This window comes from Diabrotica virgifera, chromosome 8 (genome assembly GCF_917563875.1).
Source record: "Diabrotica virgifera virgifera chromosome 8, PGI_DIABVI_V3a".
Taxonomy (NCBI): Eukaryota; Metazoa; Arthropoda; class Insecta; order Coleoptera; family Chrysomelidae; genus Diabrotica; species Diabrotica virgifera.
In genome coordinates this window covers 166614650-166635240 of record NC_065450.1, presented here as the reverse complement: position 1 = coordinate 166635240, position 20591 = coordinate 166614650, and the positions used below count along the sequence as shown (strand labels likewise).

Sequence of the window (20591 nt, the reverse complement as noted above, 5' to 3'; positions counted from 1 at the left end):
TTTACATTTATTTTAAATTTAAATACCTCTTACACAATTTATAGGTACATACGCATAATATATAACATAAGCCATTACGGTCGCAATGACGGTCGCGAACTCAATGCTTTTTCCTCTATCCAAAAATAGCAGAACGTCCCTAAAGAAGTTTTCACGTCAAAAAGTGATTCTTAATAAAAAGTTCTACATGGTCTAAAACCTAAAATACAACCACCTTATGTCAAATTTTATTAATTTTATACGAGGTATGTCAAAAAATATGAATTTCGCTCAAGAGTAAAATACCTTTATTTTTCACAATAACGAAAATTGTTATTATGAAAAGTTATTTAGAATTAAAAACTATGTTTCAGTATGTAATTACATCCTTCTAATTGAAATATGTATTCTGAACTATAAAGGTACTTTACTTTTGATCTAAATTTATATTTTTTGGCATACCTCGTATAAAATTGATAAAATTTGATATAAGATGGTTGTATTTTAGGTTTTAAACCATCCATAACTTTTTATTAAGAATAATTTTTTTCGTAAAATTAATAATAAAAGAGTTATCAAAATTGAAATAACCGAAAATAATATTAGTTTTCCATAATTTTTCAAAAAATTTTTTTTTTCAATTTGAAGGATGTAATTGCATATTAGAATATAGTTTTTAATTCCATACAACTTTCCATTATAGCAATTTTCAATATTGTGAAAAATAAAGCTACTTTACTCTTGAGTGAAATTCAAACTTTTTGACATACCTCGTATAACATTCATAAAATTTCATATCTGATGGTTGATTCTTGGGTTTTGGACCATGCAGAATTTTTATAAAAAATACTTTTTCGTAAAATTAATAATAAAAAAGTTTTCCATATGGTTCCAACTTACAGGGACATACTGTATATGAATTGGTTTTTAAATGCAAAATTTATTAATGTGACAATAATTAACGTCTGAATATTAGCGAATATTAGGCATATTCTTTAAAAAATTTGCACATTTGCGCCAATTTATATATGCGCATAAATTGCTCTGTTTTCTGTTGCATATTATATTCCAGTCTCTAATTTCTAATTATAATGTATTAAAAAATGTCTGCGTAGTTCTTAAAATAACCTAAATAATCACCTATTTACACCCTGTACTACTTGTGTAAGCAAGAAAACAAAATAAAAAAAAAATTACAACACCTTTCAAACAGACATATCGATTCGAACAGAACAGAACTCTGTCGCCACACCGGCGTACGAGGTTTGAAGTTAGCAACTTCCATGGAAAGCTGGAAATCGATCAACTCCGTTGACGTCTATTCCATATGTGAGTGAAGTTAAGATGTGAGCAAATTGTGCCATTTTTCTTAGTGGTTGCTAGAAAATAGTGATCAGAAGGTATGTACTATTTGAGACAATTGAGGTTTATTAGTATTTCAATAAAAATTAATATTTATAATGATTATATTAGACATCAGAAAAGCAACAGTAGGGTATCTAGCTGGCTTACTACATACTGTTTTAATGTAGGGCAGTTTTTTAGACGTATAAATATTTTACTTGATCTAGATAAGCGAGTTTCTATTTTTGTTTAAAAACGTTCTCAAATTAATAATATAACAAGTGAATATTTCTTAGATTTTTGTGAATTATTTTCTTATTCGTATATAGGGTGTTTCATTAGTATTTGTCCATATAGTAACTGGAGAAACCTTAGCACAAAATATGAAGGTTTAACCTAAAACACTTAAATAAAATATTCCCCCTGGCCAAGATACAGAGTGTTTTATTACAAATGTGCTAAAATAATTTTAGCCCATTGTTTTAACATCTTCCAATATTTTTTGTTCAAACTCGACAAACGGTTTACATATGTTAGAATATTTTAACTAGTGTTAAAAGATAGTTTTCACTGCCACCAGAGGCAGTAGGATTATATAATTAATTTTCCCCCTCACAATCTACGCCAATGTCGTAATAATCATTTTAGCATGTTTTTTTAATTCTTTGTCACTATTTACATAAATATCATACTTTTGTCTCAATGCGATAGAGTGAGTAGTTTTGAAGTTATTTGCGTTTAAAGGTAATGTATTCAATAAGATTATGTATTTTAAACATTAAATCAGATGATGTACGTGTTTAAAATACACATAATCTTATTCAATCCTATATAGTGTGGTATAACTTGACCCAAACCCAGACATCCAAAGTAAAAGTTATCCTCCAACACCAAATTGTTCTATATGGTCCACATACTGTTCAGAAAAATGTCACACCATTTTGAACGTCGGGTTTGGAGGGGCGAGGGGGAGAAATCGGTAAATTCGTAGTTTTTGGTCAATATTTCTAAATCTATGCGGTTAAGCATGAACAACCTCCTATACAAAAATGTTCTGCATTAAATTTGAAATAAAAAAGGTTCTATGCATAATCCTTCTAAAATGAACGGTTCCAAAGTTACGGAGATAGTATAGTATAATTGGTCCAAAAAAATGTCTAACCCAAACATCCAAAGTAAAAGTTTTCCTCCAACACCAAATTGTTCTATATGGTCCACATATTGTTCAGTAAAAAGTTACACCATTTTGAGCGTCCGGTTTGGGGGGGAGATGGGGGGAAGTCGGTAAATTAGTAGTTTTTTTTACGTTTTTCGTCAATATTTCTTTAACTGTGCTCTAGCGTAAACAATGTTCTATACAAAAATGCTATAGATAAAATTTAAAACAAAAAAGGTCTATACATAATTGTTATAAAAGCAACGGTTCCAAAGTTACGGAGGGTGAAAAGTGGAGGTTTTCGATACTTTTTATATTTTTTGGGCAATTTATAATATTATTACCGATGAAAGAAATTTTATTTAACAAGATTGTGTTTTGTAAATAAAATTTGCTATTTCAATGGCCGATGGTATGTTAGTGATAAGCCCTTGAAGAAACTTCAACCTCACCACCCAAAATCATCATCATTTCCCAAAAAATATAAAAAGTATCGAAAAACTTCACTTTGCACCCTCCCTAACTCTGGAACCGTTGATTTTATAACAATTATATAGGATCTTTTTTGTCTCAAATTTTATGTAGAACATTTCTGTATAGAACATTGTTTATGCTAAAGCATACTTTTAGAAATATTGACGAAAAACGTAAAAAAACTACTAATTTACCGACTCCTCCCCCTTATCTCTCCCCCAAACCGGACGCTCAAAATGGTGTAACTTTTTACTGAACAATATGTGGACCATATAGAACAATTTGGTATTGGAGGAAAACTCCTACTTTGGATATCTGGATTAAACCTTTTTTGGACCAATTATACTATGCTACCTCCGTAACTTTGGAACCGTTCATTTTAGAAGGATTATGCATGGGGCCTTTTTTATTTCAAATTTAATGATGAACATTTTTGTATAGAAAGTTGTTTATGCGAAACCGCATAGTTTTAGAAATATTGTCGAAAAACGTAAAAAAAATTGCGAATTTACCGATTTCTCCGCAGCGAAAAATGGGACAACTTTGTACAAGAGATGGAAGAATCAGACCCAAACATGAAAAACGTCTGGAAGCTCCAGAAAATGCTAAGAAGCGACAGAAAACCCATCCCCCATTACATGGAGCAAACGGCATGGTATACTCCATAGAAGAAAAAGCTGAGGCGATGAGGTCCACACTCGAAAGTGAATGCAGGCTAAACTTCCATGAAGACGAGGACGACGACTACTTAGAAGAAGTCGAAGAGCAAGAAGAAAGACCAGAGGATCCAGAAGGCATCATCCCCCCAACATCACCGGAAGGAATAAACGAACATATAAGAAACAGTTCACCGAGAAAAGCGCCTGGTCTAGACGAAATATCAAATAGAGCCCTAAAATACCTTCCCAGAAGAGCCGTAGTGTATTTACAAACATAGTGAATGCGATATTAAGATACAAAAGATTCCCAAACAGATGGAAAGTGGCCCATGTCAGCATGATCCCAAAACCTGGCAAAAACCACACGTTCCCGCAGAACCACAGGCCAATCAGCTTACTCCCAGCGATCAGCAAAATAGTGGAAAGAATCATCCTCAGAAGACTGCAAGCGGAAACAAACAGACTAGAGATAATCCCAGAAGCTCAATTTGGATTCAGAGCAGAGTACTCCAGTGAGCTACAAGTACTTAGACTAACTGAGTACATAGCAGCTGGTTTCAACGATAAGCAATACACTGGAGCAGCATTCCTGGACGTAAGCAAAGCTTTCGACAGAGTATGGCATAAGGGACTCATATATAAAATGCGAGGCTATGGGTACAGCGGGGCGATGACGAGACTGATCTCTTAGTACTTGGGCGACCGGAGCTTCAGGGTTCGGATAGGACAAGTCATGTCCGAGCTCGGGAGCCCGGAAGTTGGGGTACCGCAGGGAACAGTCCTGTCACCCCTCCTGTACACAATATATACCGCAGACGTACCTAGAACTCCGGGTACCATTATGAGCCTCTACGCAGACGACACAGCGATAGCGGCCAAACATAGAAATGTAGACATAGCAGTGACCAACCTGCAAACAGCGTTAGAAGACATAGAAGAATGGAGCATAAAGTGGAAGATAGCCATCAACTCGGAGAAAATGCAAGCGGTACTATATAAGAAAGGAAGACAACAGCCAGAAGAACATTTGACGGTGCAGAACACCCCCATCGAGTGGAAAGACGATGCCAAATATCTAGGAGTCATCATGGACAAAGGATTAACCTTCAAGAAACACGTAGAAGCCACAGTCCAAAAAACCAACATGGCAAGAGCAACATTAAGAGGATTAACAGGAAAGAGAAGTAAGCTAAGACTGAAGACTAAAATAAGGCTCATAAATAGCATAATACTTCCGATATTAACGTACGCATCTCTCGCATGGGGACACGTGTGTAACACAACAAAAAAGAAGATACAGGCGGTCCACAACAACAGCCTAAGAGAAGCAGCCAAAGTCCCAAAATACGTTGCCGAGCGATTCCTCTTCAGAGAACTACAGCAAGTAAGAATCACGGAGATGATGACAGACAAGGCCAGGGTAAAATTTGCAGATCTGGAACACCATCCAAGCCCAATACTGCGAGAGATGCTAAGGTACAACGCCTTCCACCGGTGGAAGCACAAACGTCCAAAGCAACAAATATTGTAAAGTGGGATAAATAAATAAAATAGTGTAAACAGTGAACAGTTCGTAGCTCGAAAACAAGTGCCGAAGAAAACGTAACACATAGGTCCAATACCACGATCACCTTTAAGGTAAGTCAGAAATAGAAAAATACAGAAGGGTGTAAGCCCCCAAAATAATATATAAAATACAAAAAAGGCGTAAGCCCCAAAAAAATATAAAAAACCAAAAAAAAAACACCCAAAACAACTCGAGCAACAAGTCATTGGACAGAGCTCAATGGGACTCGCTACAATGACTTGGGGCCCAAGCAAGCAATTTTAGTTCCGCGGATAAGTAATTAATAAGATAAAGGCATAGAGCGCTTCACGCTGGCCTAGTTTTTTTGCATTCGATTAGGGTACCACATGGAATCTTATTACCCAGGATTCCATTGTGAAGAGCATTTGGCTACGATAGTTGTGCCCCCATCGCGCATCAGCGTGCTATGGGGGGAAAGGGATGGCCTGGGGCATTGGAGCGAGGTGGGGTGATCCCTGTTTGTACTCGGATCAAAACATCTCGCCCCAATGAATTGTTACACCCGAATGTACTTTTTCGAGAGGGTGGACATCTCCCACAGGTCGGGTTGAATCAAATTGCTTGCTTGCTTGCTTGAACATTATGTGGACCATATAGAACAATTTGGTGTTGGAGGATAACTTTCACTTTGGATGTCTTGGTTATGCCATCTTTTGGATCAATTGTATCATACTATTACCTTTAAATGCAAATAACTTGAAAACTACCCATTATATCGCATTAAGACAAAAGGATGATGTTTACGTAAAAAATAACAAAGAATCAAATAACCATTCGGAAATGATTATTACGAGAGTGGCGTAGATTGTGAGGAGGAAAAGGGGGGGAAATTAAGTATATATCCCTACACCACGCCTCTGCTAACAGCAGAAAACTATATGTTAACACTAGTTAAAGTATTCTAACATGTGTAAAGCGTTTGTCAAGTTTGAACAAAAAATATTGGAAGGTGTTAAAACAATGGGCTAAAATCATTTTAGGATATTTGTAATAAAACACTCTGTATCTTGGTAAGGAGGAATATTTTCTTTAAGTGTTTTAGGTTAAATCTTTATATTTTGTGTTTAAGTTTCTCCAGTTACTAAATGGACAATCACTAATGAAACACCCTGTATATTCTAAATTAAAAAATATATTAATTAGTTCATCATCAACGTCGTTACAACTCATCGTCAGACTTTCATTTTTTCGGAACTGTCATTGTTTTCCATTGTTGCACTCCTATTTTCTCCAGATCTCTGACTGCACCTTTCCTTCTTTTTCAAGGCGTTTCTACAGATCTTCTCCCATCTGGTTTTTCCCCAAAACACATTATTTTAAAGGCGATTTTCATTACCGCTTATCACATTTCCTGTCCATCTTAGTTTGTTGGCCTTTATATATCTCACTTCACTAGATTTTCCTTTCCGATGAGAGACTCAGGGCCAGATTTAAGGGAGGGCAGGCTGGGCAGCTGCCCGGGGCCCCCACAAAGTCCCAAACATAAGAGATTCATTTAAACAGATATTGGCAGGAGATACAGGAAGTATAAAATGAAGGAGCGAAGGAGTGATAATATTGCATTGTTCAGGTCATGTTTTTGACCTTCCACCGGGTGAGTGTATAGCTTCGTTTGTAAATTCTTATCAAGTGATGAGAAGAGAATTTTGTGATAGGAAACATGCAGATGCAGATAATAGGCTTATGGATCACGAAATGTCTAAAGCATACGAAAGAATTGGGCGTATTGATACTGAAGTAGCAAAACAGGCCGAAGAAATAAAGAATTTTAGTGTTATAAAGTTTATTTGTGAACGAGATTTAGCATTTCTCAGCGAAAAGGAGTTGTCGAGTTCATCACAAAATGAAAATTATTTGAAAATACTCCAGTTATTAGCTGAATATGATCAATTTTTGAAGCACCATATTTTAATAAATATTCAAATCCTGGAAGCGGAAATGTCAACTATCTTTCATCAACCATATGTGAGGAAATTGTACATCTGATGGGTCAAAACGTATTAAATGAAGTAGTTTCAAGGAATAAGAAGTCAAAACATTATTCAGTTCATACAAATCAATTAACTGTGATATTTCGTTACATAGAAGGTTTCACTCCTGTTGAAAGGTTTACCATATTTTTGCCTAATCGCCGTCATAAAGCAGAAGATATTTAATTATCTAATGACATTTTTGCACTACAATGATTTCGATCTGAAAAACTGCAGGAGACCGTCCTACGTTAATGCGTCAGACATCAGTGGAAAATACAATGGTGTTCAGGCTGAAATTATAGAACAAAAAGGTACATATCTATACGTGGGTGCTCCGTGCTCGGTGTAGCTGCTTAAATGGATATGGCATGCGCTCCCCTACATATAAAGAGCAAACCGGTTAAATCACTGGTTGGCGATCACCAACGTATCCACTATGTCGAGCTGCTACACCGAGAACGGAGCACCCACCTATGGATACGTACCTTAATATCTTGGAGTTGTGGATTCCTTGTGTCGCCTACTCTCTAAATTTAGTTTCAAAAGTTAACTGAGTGTTATCATGCATTAGCATAGCACCGCATTTTTTAATTTCTTAGAAGAACTAGCTTATATGTATTTTTCACTTCCACTACATATAGATACAACTTAACAGAATGTTTAAAAGCTGCGTCTTAAAGCGACAGCAATACATACTGTGCCAAAAATATTATTGTTCCTAAAAGAGCAAATACTACTAGATGGTCATGGAGATAATGCCGCAAAAGAACTAGTTAAAGGTTATAATCAGATTAAAGGAGCATTATCCAAAATTTCGGAAAACTATGAGCAACAATTTAAAACTCATTGAAAATGGTTTCTTGTACCTATAATCGAATGTGTTTACTGGAAACAGAGAGGATATCAGGGAGGACAAACAGCACAAGTCGTATTCTTCAAGATCCAAATATTGACCTTAATTCAGGAGTGGCAGCGCTTAGATCACTTATACAAATTTTACAGTCAAGACGTGAAAATTTCGAAAGATATGAGAACATCGGGGAAGTTTAGAACTCAAAATTTTATCGCTATTAAAGATTACGTCTAAGTCAAAGGCTTTCTGCATATGATTCCATCCATTCCAATTTTGGATTTTTACATCATTTTGGAAAATTGGAAAATTTTACTCTGAATGAAATTGAAGCTCACTCACTAAAGCTTACCAACATTTATAGCAATGACTTAGGACTTAGATGAAAACTTATGTGTCCATCTGGGACAGAGTGTAAGATTCTTCAATTCATTTAAAGAGGAAATCAGCTCATCAAATATAAGTAAAGAATTTTAAATGTACCAACTGCTAAAAAAAAAGAATATGAATGATGCTTTTCCAAATGTTGAGGTGACACTGTGAGGTTAATATTTAGTTCTGATGCTAACTAACTGCAGTGGTTAGAGATCATTCTTAAAATTTAAGTTAATTAAAAATCGACTTCGGTCTATGATGGGCCAAGAGTGTTTGACTCATCTCTCTAAAATGAGCATTGGCCACGATGTCTAAATGCAACTTATGTCCCACATAATCAAGAAATTTTCAATTAAAATATCTCGAAAAGTTCCCGGACTTTAACCATACATCTTAATATTATTTTTAATATTTTACTGTAACAAGTTATAGCTCTTGTACTTTTTATTATTTAAAATTATATTTATAAAAGTAGATCAATGTTTTTTTAATGGTAGGAGGTAGGGTCCCCACACCAATTCTGCCCAGGGGCCCCCACAGGCTTAAATCCGGCTCTGTAGAGACTCTAACTCGTTGCTGTATCAGCGTCTTCATTCATTTGCACGATAATATTCGAAAGATTCACATTCCCAGACCAGCAATTTATTTACTTTTTCCTTGTTATCTTATAATTTTTCTCTAAAGTTGTTCCTTTTCGGGTTATGAGCAATTTAACATTGAAAAAAACGAAAAATGGCGATTTTTAAGGCTCAATAACTCGGTTAAAAATTATTATTACGAAATTCAGAAAGTCACCAAATCAAAGACTAAAGCCTCCACTACATGATCCTGAAGAAATTTGTGTCATTAATTTATTAATAAGCTGCTATTTTTAATTATTAATAATGAGCCGTAAAATCGTATTGACGCGGCTGTAAATGTGAGTGCGACTAAGAGCCACTTTACACCATGCAACTAATTGCGCAATTAATTGCACAATTTCTTGCAGCAATAGAAATTGCATCGTGTCATACGCGAATTGCACATAAAAGCTGCAACTTCTTGCAGCAATTTCTTGCTGCAAGAAGTTGCAGCTAGATAGAACATGTCCTATTTTTCATGCAATTTTTTCTGCAATTTGGGTATATTTTTAGTAACTTTTAAGGCTACACTGTTTGTTTTGACATTCTGTCATCCTAAAATTCAAACTTAATAATTTTTGACAAAACTAGAGGAACTTTTTACCAATTTCAAGCTTCACAGATAACATTATTCTGGTGGAGAACTTTAAATAGAGGTTAAAGAAAGTATATTCTATTTTTATTTCTTTTGTATTTAACAACATGTTTCCTTTTGTAAACGAATAATACTTCGCGGTAACGATTCCGTACTTGTCCAGGACAACTTCGCATGCGCACTTTAAAAATCGCATGCGCACTTTAAAAATCGCATGCGCACTTTAAAAAAGAGAACGCTCTTTTTTAAAGTGCGCATGCGAAGTTGTCCTGGACAAGTACGGAATCGTTACCGCGAACGATACTATTATAGGTATACTTGCATTAGGTATTAATTGATTTTGTTATACATAATACATATTATAATTTTCTCAAATTATATTCTAACATTTTTAAGCTAATGTATCTGATAACTCTACTCAAAAAATTACATTTTTAATTTATAAAAACAACATAACCTAAAATTTATGGTATGTCAAAGTTTCTGTCCATTTACCATTTCATGTCAGTTTTATGCAATTACTTGCACCGTGTAATCACTTTATTGCAGAAAGCTAGTTGCAACTTATTGCAGAAGTTCTTGCTGCAAGAACTTGTGCAATAAATTTCGCAATTACTTGCATGGTGTAAAGTGGCTATAAGATGCACCATTGACTGCCGGAATGGCATCTCTCTCGCACTCAGCATTTAAGGCCGCCTAATACGTGCATGGCGCTCATTTTTTTTTTACTTCAAAATAACAGCTTAGTGATAAAATAATGACAAAACTTTCTTCAGGATTTTGTAGGCTTTAAACTTTATTTGATCACTTTCTGACTTTCATAATATAGTTATTTTCCTAACAAGTGCAGAAAGTCATTCTTTTCCGGACGCGACTGCAGTTTGCCGAACGACGCGAAGCGGGAGTGCAAAGCAGTCCCGCTTCAGCAGTCGAGTGCGGAAAAGAGACTTTCTGCAAGAGTTAGGAACAATATATTTTTTAAGTCTTTAAAAAAATTACCAAATCTTAATCAATTAATTTAATTAATATGAAAATACATACACAAATTATTTCTTTGACAAGTTTTTCAAAACCAAACTTTCAATATAATTAGTTAGCATGACGACGATCTTGGTTTCCATGACGATGATTCAAAATGACTGTTATTGTCTGCCGATTTGACTTTCGAATATTATGTCAAAAATAATTTTATTTCATCGAATTGTCGCGTTAATTTCATTAAAACAGGAACACAATAAGATATATTTGAAATTAATTAGTAAATAATATCTAAATATTAGTTTATTACGGGCCGGTTGTTCGAACGCTAATCAACAATGATCATTATCAAATATTTAATTACTGTTGTTTGGGTTGCTGAAAACATAATTGATTACAATTATGAAATTACTAAATCAATTATGTTAATAATTGTTATGTTAATTGATTAACTAATCTCATAATTATAAGCAATTATGTTTTCAGCAATATAATAAAAGTTGACTTTGACAGTTTTGGTGACAGTAATTAAATATTTGATAGTGATCATTGTTGATTAGCGTTCGAACAACCGGCCCTACATGTATTATAATTACTTTAAGGCCATATTAACATATCTAAATTAACACGCGTGCGGAAAAGTAAAAACCGCGTGCGGAAAAGTAACACGCGTGCGGAACAGTGAAACTTTCTAAACTAAAATGCGTGCGCGAACTTTTAACTGAGTTATTAAGCCTAAAAAATCGTAATTTTTCGTTATTTTCAATTTTAAATTACTTATAGCTCGAAAACAAGCAACTTTAGAGAAAAATTATAAGAGATCTTTTTTGTCCAGAATGGTCCAAAAAATCTAAAAAAATATGTCTGGGCCGAAATTATTGATTTTTGCAATTTGATTAAAAAATATTGAAAAAAAAATTTGGTCCACTTTTCACGTGGGCGACTTATTGAACCTTATTCTGGGATGTCTCACGAATATGATTATGCAAAAAAATCTCATGGCAATATTTTTTCGAACGAACCCGCCGTTTTCGCCTTTTCTATTATGGAATTTCTATTTTCTTCTACGTTTGGTGCAGGTATTTCAAGTTCCACCGTTTGATGCTAATTTTGTTGTTTCAGTCATTTTCATTTTTCTCATCAGAAACGTTCTATACATTCAGAATTTCTTCAAAATATTATTTTGTTTGTTTATTTTAAGACTCTAGCATTTTTCATCAAACCGTCTTCTGATTTTGTTTTTTTTTTCGTTCTTCCGAATTTCTCTGCAACTACTAATTACAAACAACTATTAAAACTAATACAAAAAATAATAGAACAAAACAGAATACCACAAGAATGGAGATCAAGCATCCTAATACCTCTCTTCAAAAAGGGAGAAAAATCGGACCCGGAGAATCACAGAGGAATTAAGTTATTAAACACAATATTAGAATTAACAACCAAAGTCATACCAAATAAGCTGAATGAAATTATAAGATTAGCAGAAGAACAACACGGCTTTAGGTCGGGAAGATCATGTACCGACGCTATTTTTATAATGAAGCAAGTTCAAGAGAAATCGTTAGAATACAACAAACCGGCATATTTATGTTTCATGGACTTTTATAAAGCATTTGACAGGGTCAAATTAAAGGGCGTTATCCATTTGCTATACCCAAGAAAAGAGCCTCTAGGAATAATTAAAACGATCGAAAGTATCTACGAGAATAACACAATAAAAGTAAAAGTAGAAGACCTTGAAATAACTGACCCACTTGAAGCTGGCAATCCTTGAGTCCTTTGTTGTTCAAACTGATCATGGATGAAATAATAAAAAAAAAAGTAAAAAAAAGTGAAAAAGGATACCAAATGGGAGAAAAACAACTTAATAATTTGCTATGCAGACGATGCCATACTAATCTGTCTAAGTGAAGATTATTTACAACGTATGCGGCACCAATTTAACAGAACCGCCAGAAAAATTAACTTGTTAATTTCCTCAAAAAAGCCAAAATGTATGGTTGTAACAGCAAATTCAATAAGATTTAAATTGTAGCTGGATTAAATATCTAGGCATCATACTATCTAGCTATGAAAAGTTCAAAACAGAGGTGGAAGATCAAGTGGATAGAGCAAACAGAGCCGCAGGTAGCCTAAATGACACAATATGGAGGAATAAATATATCGTAAAATAAATGAAAGGCGGAATTTACAAAACAGTCGAGAAATTTACAAAAGATTGCTCGAAACAGCGGAGATGAAAACCCTTCGAAAAATCGATGGTAAGACTCTATGGGACAGAGCTAGAAGAACAGATATACGACGGAGATGCAAGGTGGAGAACATTAATAACTGGGTAAGAAACAGAAGAAACAAAAGAGTAGAATGGAATAACCATATACCTAAGCCGAATGACAACAAATAGAGTTGTAAGGACAGCGAGAGACGATTCCCCAATAGGAGCTTACTGGAGGCACATTGAAAAACAGAGTCTTGTCTATACAAAAAGAAGAAGAAAACTTCCTCGCTGTTTCTGTTAAAGTTATTTTTATAGTGCCACTTCTGATCTACACCTTCAATTTCATTTTCACTTAAATATTAATATATTATACATTTTAGAGTAGAAGATTAAAATTATATTGCCAATATTTATTAGTTGCGTTCCTGGGACGACTTTATTGAAAGATAGTTCATTCGATTACATGAGATCAACTTTAACTGAAGAATACCTGTCACAAAATAATCATTGCATGTGATTTGTCTGTAAAAAGACAACGACATGCAACGGTGACAGTAAAATTCTCGCGTTAGTGATTCCATAGTATCACGAGGAAAATCGATACTAAAAGAGGAAGACAATAGAAAGAAAATACCACGATTAGTAAGTCAATAACATATCGAGAATAGTACATATTTTATATTTTAGAATTATTTATATATCTATGTATTACTAATATTATTTATAATTTATAATAAGAAATATATAAAGTCAGAATTTGGTATTAGTTTTGAGAGTTAACTAAATGTAAGACCAAATACTTACAATGTCGGGTTAGTATCACGAGGTTTTTTCTTGGTTTTTCCTCGTGATTTACTATGGAATCACTAACACGAGAATTTTACTGTCACCGTCGCATGTAGTCATCTTTTAAAGGCAAATCACATGCTATGATTTTTTTTGTGATAGAGATTCTTGAGTTAAAGTTGTGACTATAATATAATTTTATCGTCTAGAGTACGCCAATGATTTAAGTAAAACGTTTTTCTGTACCGTCTCGGACGATATAAAAGACGGAACGAAAAGCCTAGTTGGATTATTATTCCTGGAGCGTTGATCGAAGAATAATAAATAACAACAATATATAAGAGGTGAGTTATCCCGAACATTTTCCCCCGTCGTTTTGGTACATTGAACGAATCCGACGGTTTTTCCTTTTACGTTTCCTATACGAGCGGTGATCGTATTTCCTTACATATGTCTTTCCTACTGACGAGTTGAGCGAGATGTCCTCTCTTTATATGCCCATTTCATATTAATAAAGGTAATTCCTAATCCACGCGATCGTCAATATTATTCATTCATGTACCAAATATCGTCACATCGACCCGAATCGAAAATTCGATACATAGATTATAAATATATTTTATTTATTTATTTAATCAATTAAGCCCATTCGTACCTTTCGGTGTTGGGCTGTTTACAACATAGTCGAGGAAATGAAGCATTTTGGCTCGAAATTTTTTCGTCCAGCATGGATTTACTTGAAATTTTCACACAAGGTAGGGAATAGTCCAAGGATCATTTTCTATTTTATACCGCTGTACGCTAAAATCTTGGGGGTGGTTGCCACCCCATCTCGGGGGTGGGATTTTTTTTATTAAATTCTAACCATGTACATCGATGTAAAAGTAATTCTAAGAAAAAAATAATTTTTACATTTTCTTCGTAAAACTAATATTTTTCGAGTTATTCGCGCTTGAAAGTAACAGTTTTTCGACGAAAAAATCGACTCCTTTAGAGGGTTTTTTTGAAAATACCTCGAAAAATATGCATATAATCAAAAAAACTGTAGGTATCAAAATTGTATCTTTTAGTAACATAAATCAAACTATTTTTCTATAATATCTTTAAGACCAATACAAATCGAGATACGGTTTAAGGTTAGCTTTTTTCGTCAAATGTATAATTTGAAATATTCAAAGCCAAATACCGGGAAAACTTTGCATTTTTTGAGGAAAATTTACATTACCTTTTTTAAGCATACAATTAGATCTTTCAAAAAATAATAATAAAAAGTTTCTAGCATGAAAATTTAGCGACTTATGATAAAAAAATGGTCGGTACCTGTTTTTCTCTACGAAAATATCAGTGAAAACAACCCCCTAACTACCCTCCTAATTAAAAATTAACCTTAACCTTTCTGTAATTCCTTGTATATTTGTATTACCAATACATACAAGAAGTTTAACCTATTTAAAAGGCCTAATTTTAGAAAAATTGGAGTTAGGAAAATTAATTTTTTGCAATTTTGCATTTTTCACTTTTTACTTCAAAATATCTCCGAAAATGCTGGAGTTACGAAAAAAATGATGGACTACTAAATTGTACCTTTTTTAATATCTAAAATTTAACTGTACATCGATTTTCATTAGGGTGAACAGTTAGCGATATATAGCTGTTTAAAACCTCTATTTACGAACAAATACCCCCATATTCGAGCCCTTTAAATCCACCCCAATTAAAAACTAAGGGATCTTACGGAATTTAATTTACACAGTCTTATAGCTCTTCAAAAATCCTACAAAATCATTTTTGAAAAAACTTTTTATCGCCAAAAATGAAGGAGCTATTTATAAAACGACCTTTGTATTTCGAAAAATTCGAATAGTCCGCTTATGGAGCATTTTCAATGTACTGTACATATGTATAATACCACAGGACGGCTTCGTATACTGGAAGATGACTAAAACACTATTTATATTTGTATCTGTGCACATTTGTAAATTCGTATTTTTCTGTAAATAAATGTTTTTGTAATTCTTTAATCCTACTTTTTTTCTATATAGATCAATTAAATTATCTACTCATAAAAATTGTAATGTTATTAAGGGTGGATTTTAATGGTTTAAATATTATAATATTATATCCTAAAGCATAAAACAATCATTATTTAACCAATCAATACCAAATTTTACCCATATTAAAATTTACAATGTTTTTATATAATTTTTGACAATAAGGGGTAGTTTACACCCCTAAAAGTAATCAACGTCCTTGATCATGATATAGAATATAAAGTACAGGGTGAGATAATCCTTATCCTAAATTTTTATGTAAATCGATGCAAGCCGAAATTATTCTTTCAGGATAAGAAATTTTTTATATATAGCTCCAAATAGGGTGGATTTAAGGGTTGAAATATTATGGTAGTATATCTTAAATCATAAAACAATCATTATGTAACTAATAAGAATCAAATGTTGACAATATTAAAGTTTAAAATGTTATTTTATAACTTTTTATTATTAGGGGTAGTTTTCACCCTTAAAAAACCAAAAGCGTACAACGGCTCAATATAGAAAATGAACTAGTGGGTGAAATGAGCCTAATCCCAAATTTTTGTAGAAATCGATGCTGGACGAAAAAATTGCGAGGTTTTGCCATTTTTTCAGCTTCATTTCCTCGACTACTAGTTCAATATCTACATTTCAATATATTTTAATAATTATACAATACTTATTTTAACAATACAATTTTATTGAATATAAATTACTTATTTGACCCATCTTTCTGTCCATATGTTTTAATCTTGTGGTGCTTCTTTGATACTTTTCCATGTTGTTCTATTTTGAGCTAATTGTTTTGCCATACTCCATTGCAGTCCTCTCTTCTCTGCTTCTTGTCTAACTTGTTCTTCCCATCTCATTCTTGGGCGACCTACTTTATTTTTCCCTTGTACTCTGACTTCATATACTTTTTCGTTATTTTTGTGTCGTTTAGTCTATGGATGTGTCCCAACCATCCTAATTGTTGTTCCCCTATAATTGTCTCTATGGGTTTTATCTTTAGAGCTTGAGTTATTGTGTCGTTTCTTATTTTGTCTCTTCGTGTGACCTCTTCTATTTTTCTCAAGAATCTCATCTCTGTAGCTTTGATTTTTCTTTTGTTGTTCTTTGTTAGCGTCCACGACTCACTCCCATAGATGATTGATGGTCGAACCACTTTTTGGTACACTTGTGTTTTGACTTCTTTGGGTACCTCTTTCTTTCCAAAGAACGTATTTCTGAATGTATTATAAATTGTCCCTGCTTTTCCTATTTTATTGTTTATTTCTTTGTCTATTTTACCATCTTCTTCAATAGTTGTACCTAAGTAGTCGTAGCTATTTATTTGTTCCAACACTTGTCCTTCTATCTTATTTTTTATCACTTTTTTTGTAGTTAACATAACCATTGTTTTACTTTTATCGGTGTTTATTTCCATGTTCATTTTTCTTAGTTCTTTTATATAAGTGTTTATTATTTGTTGCAGTTTCTCTTCCGTGTCAGCTAACAATACCATATCATCTGCAAATAGTAATTCTTGTATTTGTATATTGTTCATTTTCCATTTTCCCAATATCATGTCTTTAGATTTCTCCTTGCATTGCTTTATTGCGTCATCTAGTACCATTGAGAAAAGTAATGGACTTAGTACGCAGCTTTGTTTTAGTCCTATCTTTGCCTGGAATTCATCAGATTCTTGACTGTGCGTCCTTATTTTTATTTTATTATTTTTATACAAGGCTTTAATTATTTCTATCATATCCTTTTCTATTCCATTTTTCTTTAAACATTTCCATATATCTTCCCTTCTTATTCCATATATTTTATTAACGAAATTAACGAATAATTAAGGCTAATTATCTCATCTTTTGTATGTTTTGATTCTAAATATAAATGTCTTAAAAAGCGAACCTTTGTCTTCGACTGTATTTTGTTACCCGGAGCATCAAATAGAACGACAACGTTACAAAGTTGATTTCATGTAATTGAATGAACTATCTTTCAATAAAGTTTTCTACTTTAAAATGTATAATATATATGTTTGAATTGCCGATATAAATGAGTCAGATTAAATTAAATTATTAAAATAATTTTTTACTAAGCAACAACATTTTTGTTTAATTTATTACTATTTTGTATTTTGACAACGACGTCCGAAGTGGAAGTCGAAATGTTAATAAAATAATTTTTTTAGTTAAATTGCGGCTTAGTTCCCAATTAGAATAGTTAATTAAAAAATGCCCAAAGAAATAGCTTCAGAACAACATCGAGACTAGATATTGCCTCTGTCCATTATTTTCGTATTCTGTTGAACCAACCAGTTAAGGACCTGTTCGTTAGTCTCATGTTCTCTTAAATGTTTTCTGGATTAACATATATACGTGTTTAAATATTATATTGGTCTTTATTTTGTATAATATTAAAAATTTGCACATTATTATTTTAGATGCTGGAAGGAGCTGTTGCTAGATTATTAAACCAGTTACTTGGAAAATATGTTGTTGACCTTGATGCGGAAAATTTAAATGTCGGGATATTTTCGGGGCAAGTTCAACTCACAGACCTAAAGTTAAAGCCAGAAGCATTGGTAAGTTAATGTAATATTTACATAAACTAGAAACAGCATACGAAATTAAGTTAAAATCAATAATATGTTACTGTTAAGTTTTGTATCCATTAAATCATTCGAACCATTTATTTGTTGAAATTTAATTAGCGTAATATTTATATAGGGCCATAGTAATAATAATAGGTTTATTACTTATTTTAATTAAATATCATTTAATTATGTTAATTACAATAATTATAAAAATTAAAAAAAAAGGTAAACAATTTAGTAACAGCAGTAAAGAGAGATAATTGGGAAAAATTTGGAGATAAAAATGGAAGAAGATAGCAAAAGTAACCAAAAGCTGTTCTATAAAACCTAGAAGACGATAAGAATGACAAAAAATTTAGAATTAATAATAGAAACAAAACAAATAGTAAAAAGATGGAAAGAACACTTTGAAGAATTATTAAAGGATTAAAACCAAGCTGACATTAATGAAGAACAGAATAATATACCTACTTCAATATAACGCAGAAAACCGCAATCAATAGTCCATTTAAATGTTACATTTTTTAGGCCATAGCTTGCATTTTGTTAGAGGAGTCAATTTTACTTTTTTAATGTATAGGGGGGATCAGTAGAAGCTTAAGTTCAAGTTTTTGGGGTCGCCATCCTTGTCCGCCGGTCGCCTTCTTGGAAAAGGGGTGCAAAGGGGTTTTACGCTATATCTCATAAACTACCAACCCTACGGAAAATCTGATTATACATAAAATGTAGCAAATTAAATTTTATACAATTTTGTTTCTATTACTTTTTATCATCAAGTGATGAACAAAAAAGATATAAACACAAATATGTAAAAATTTTTAACAAGTTTCCTTTTGGAAGTTATAACTTTTTTTCAGCTCATTTTACAATAAAATAACATTACTTATAGCAATTTTGTACAGCGAACGTTTCCACTATAAAGTTGTTTAATTCTATTTATTTATCTAGGTTTTACAGAGCTCCAAACTTGACCAGATTCTCGAATGCTCATAGGGATACAATAAAAACAAAACGTTAGGCTTACTTTTCTATCTATACAGGGTGTTTGGTAAATAATGAGCCTCAGAGTTCTAAGATTAAAATAGGTCGATTTAAGCTAACTTACCTTAGGACGAAAGTTGTTAATAACCGAAATACAGGGTGTCAAAATTAAACTTTTATTTTGTTTATTTTTGAATATTTCCTGACAGGCATGGGATAACAACACAAAATTTGGTAAATGGGGATTTTTTTGGGACGGAAAATCTAAATTTCTCACCAAAAATTAAATTTTACACAGAGGGCGACATGTACGTCTATCAGCGCTCATTTAACACGTTTAATTTTTTATCCGTCATTCTACATAATTTTCAGATCAAAACTTTTATTTCCCTATTATTTTTACTTAAAAAAGGTACACTACATTCATCTCGCTAAACTCAACCGTTTTCGAGATAAACCCATTTTAAATCTACGATGCAAAATTCAATTTTTTGCATTCTATTGCAGTTACTAAAAACCATTTGACATATCCTTGTCATACTGTGCAGCAAGTGTGGGTACGGTACACTCTACTAAATTATGCTAAGCAGACGTTTCAGGCTACTACCAGAGGCGTACGACGGGGGAAAGTGAAGGGTTGACCCTGCCCAAATTCTACGCCATTGGTGGAATTGCTATTTTAGTGCAATTTTTGGATTCCTTTTTTTTATGTAAATAATATACTCTTCATTCGTAACGATAATGCCATTAGTTTTCGAGATATTTGAAAGTGGCATAATACATTAATCAAAATAACTATGCTCGGCTGCCCCAATGAAAAACACAGTATCCAACAATTTCTTTATAATTGACTTTTTCACTTTTATGGGTATAACTTAATGTTGTTTATTATATTTTGGGTTTAAAATCCCCGTAAATCACTTGGTTTTGAAAATTTTTGAAAAGTAAAACACAGTATCTACCGTTAATTTTCTAATTTTAAAATGAAAAACACAGTATCTCTTATATAGAAGTGTAAAAGACAGTATATGCCAGATACTGTGTTTTTCGTTTTATTTTTACAGCATCTTCAATTAAAAATGTTTTTACAAACACAGTATATGGCGGATACTGTGTTTTTCAGTTCAAGGAACAACGACCAACGCATAACATCAAAAAAGTTGTGTGAGTACATGTGTGTTGAGACAAAATCTTTCTTAAAAAGTGTTAAAAAGTATTTAAATAATATGTCGCGTAGTTATCTAAGTCAACGTAACCGTCTCATATTGTCTATGATAAACAGTAATACCGGTGTTAACGATGGTGAAAATGAGTCAAGCTGTTCACGGTAAGTTTTTTGTGCATGATCAAGGTTAGGGCTGCTGAATAAACGATTGTTATTTAAGACTTTCA

At 32.9% G+C, this 20591-nt stretch overlaps 1 protein-coding gene across 1 annotated transcript in view; it reads left to right on the top strand.

Annotated features, from left to right (window-relative positions):
- Window positions 1–1238: 1238 nt before the first annotated feature.
- The window catches only part of LOC126890533 (intermembrane lipid transfer protein VPS13C-like), a 267141-nt gene continuing 247788 nt past the window's right edge, over window positions 1239–20591 (top strand). The window contains exons 1-2 of the mRNA XM_050659537.1: window positions 1239–1379; window positions 18066–18206. Of these exons, the coding sequence (XP_050515494.1) occupies window positions 18066–18206 (141 nt within the window). The 5' untranslated portion in view covers window positions 1239–1379. The remainder of the gene's footprint in view (window positions 1380–18065; window positions 18207–20591) is intronic.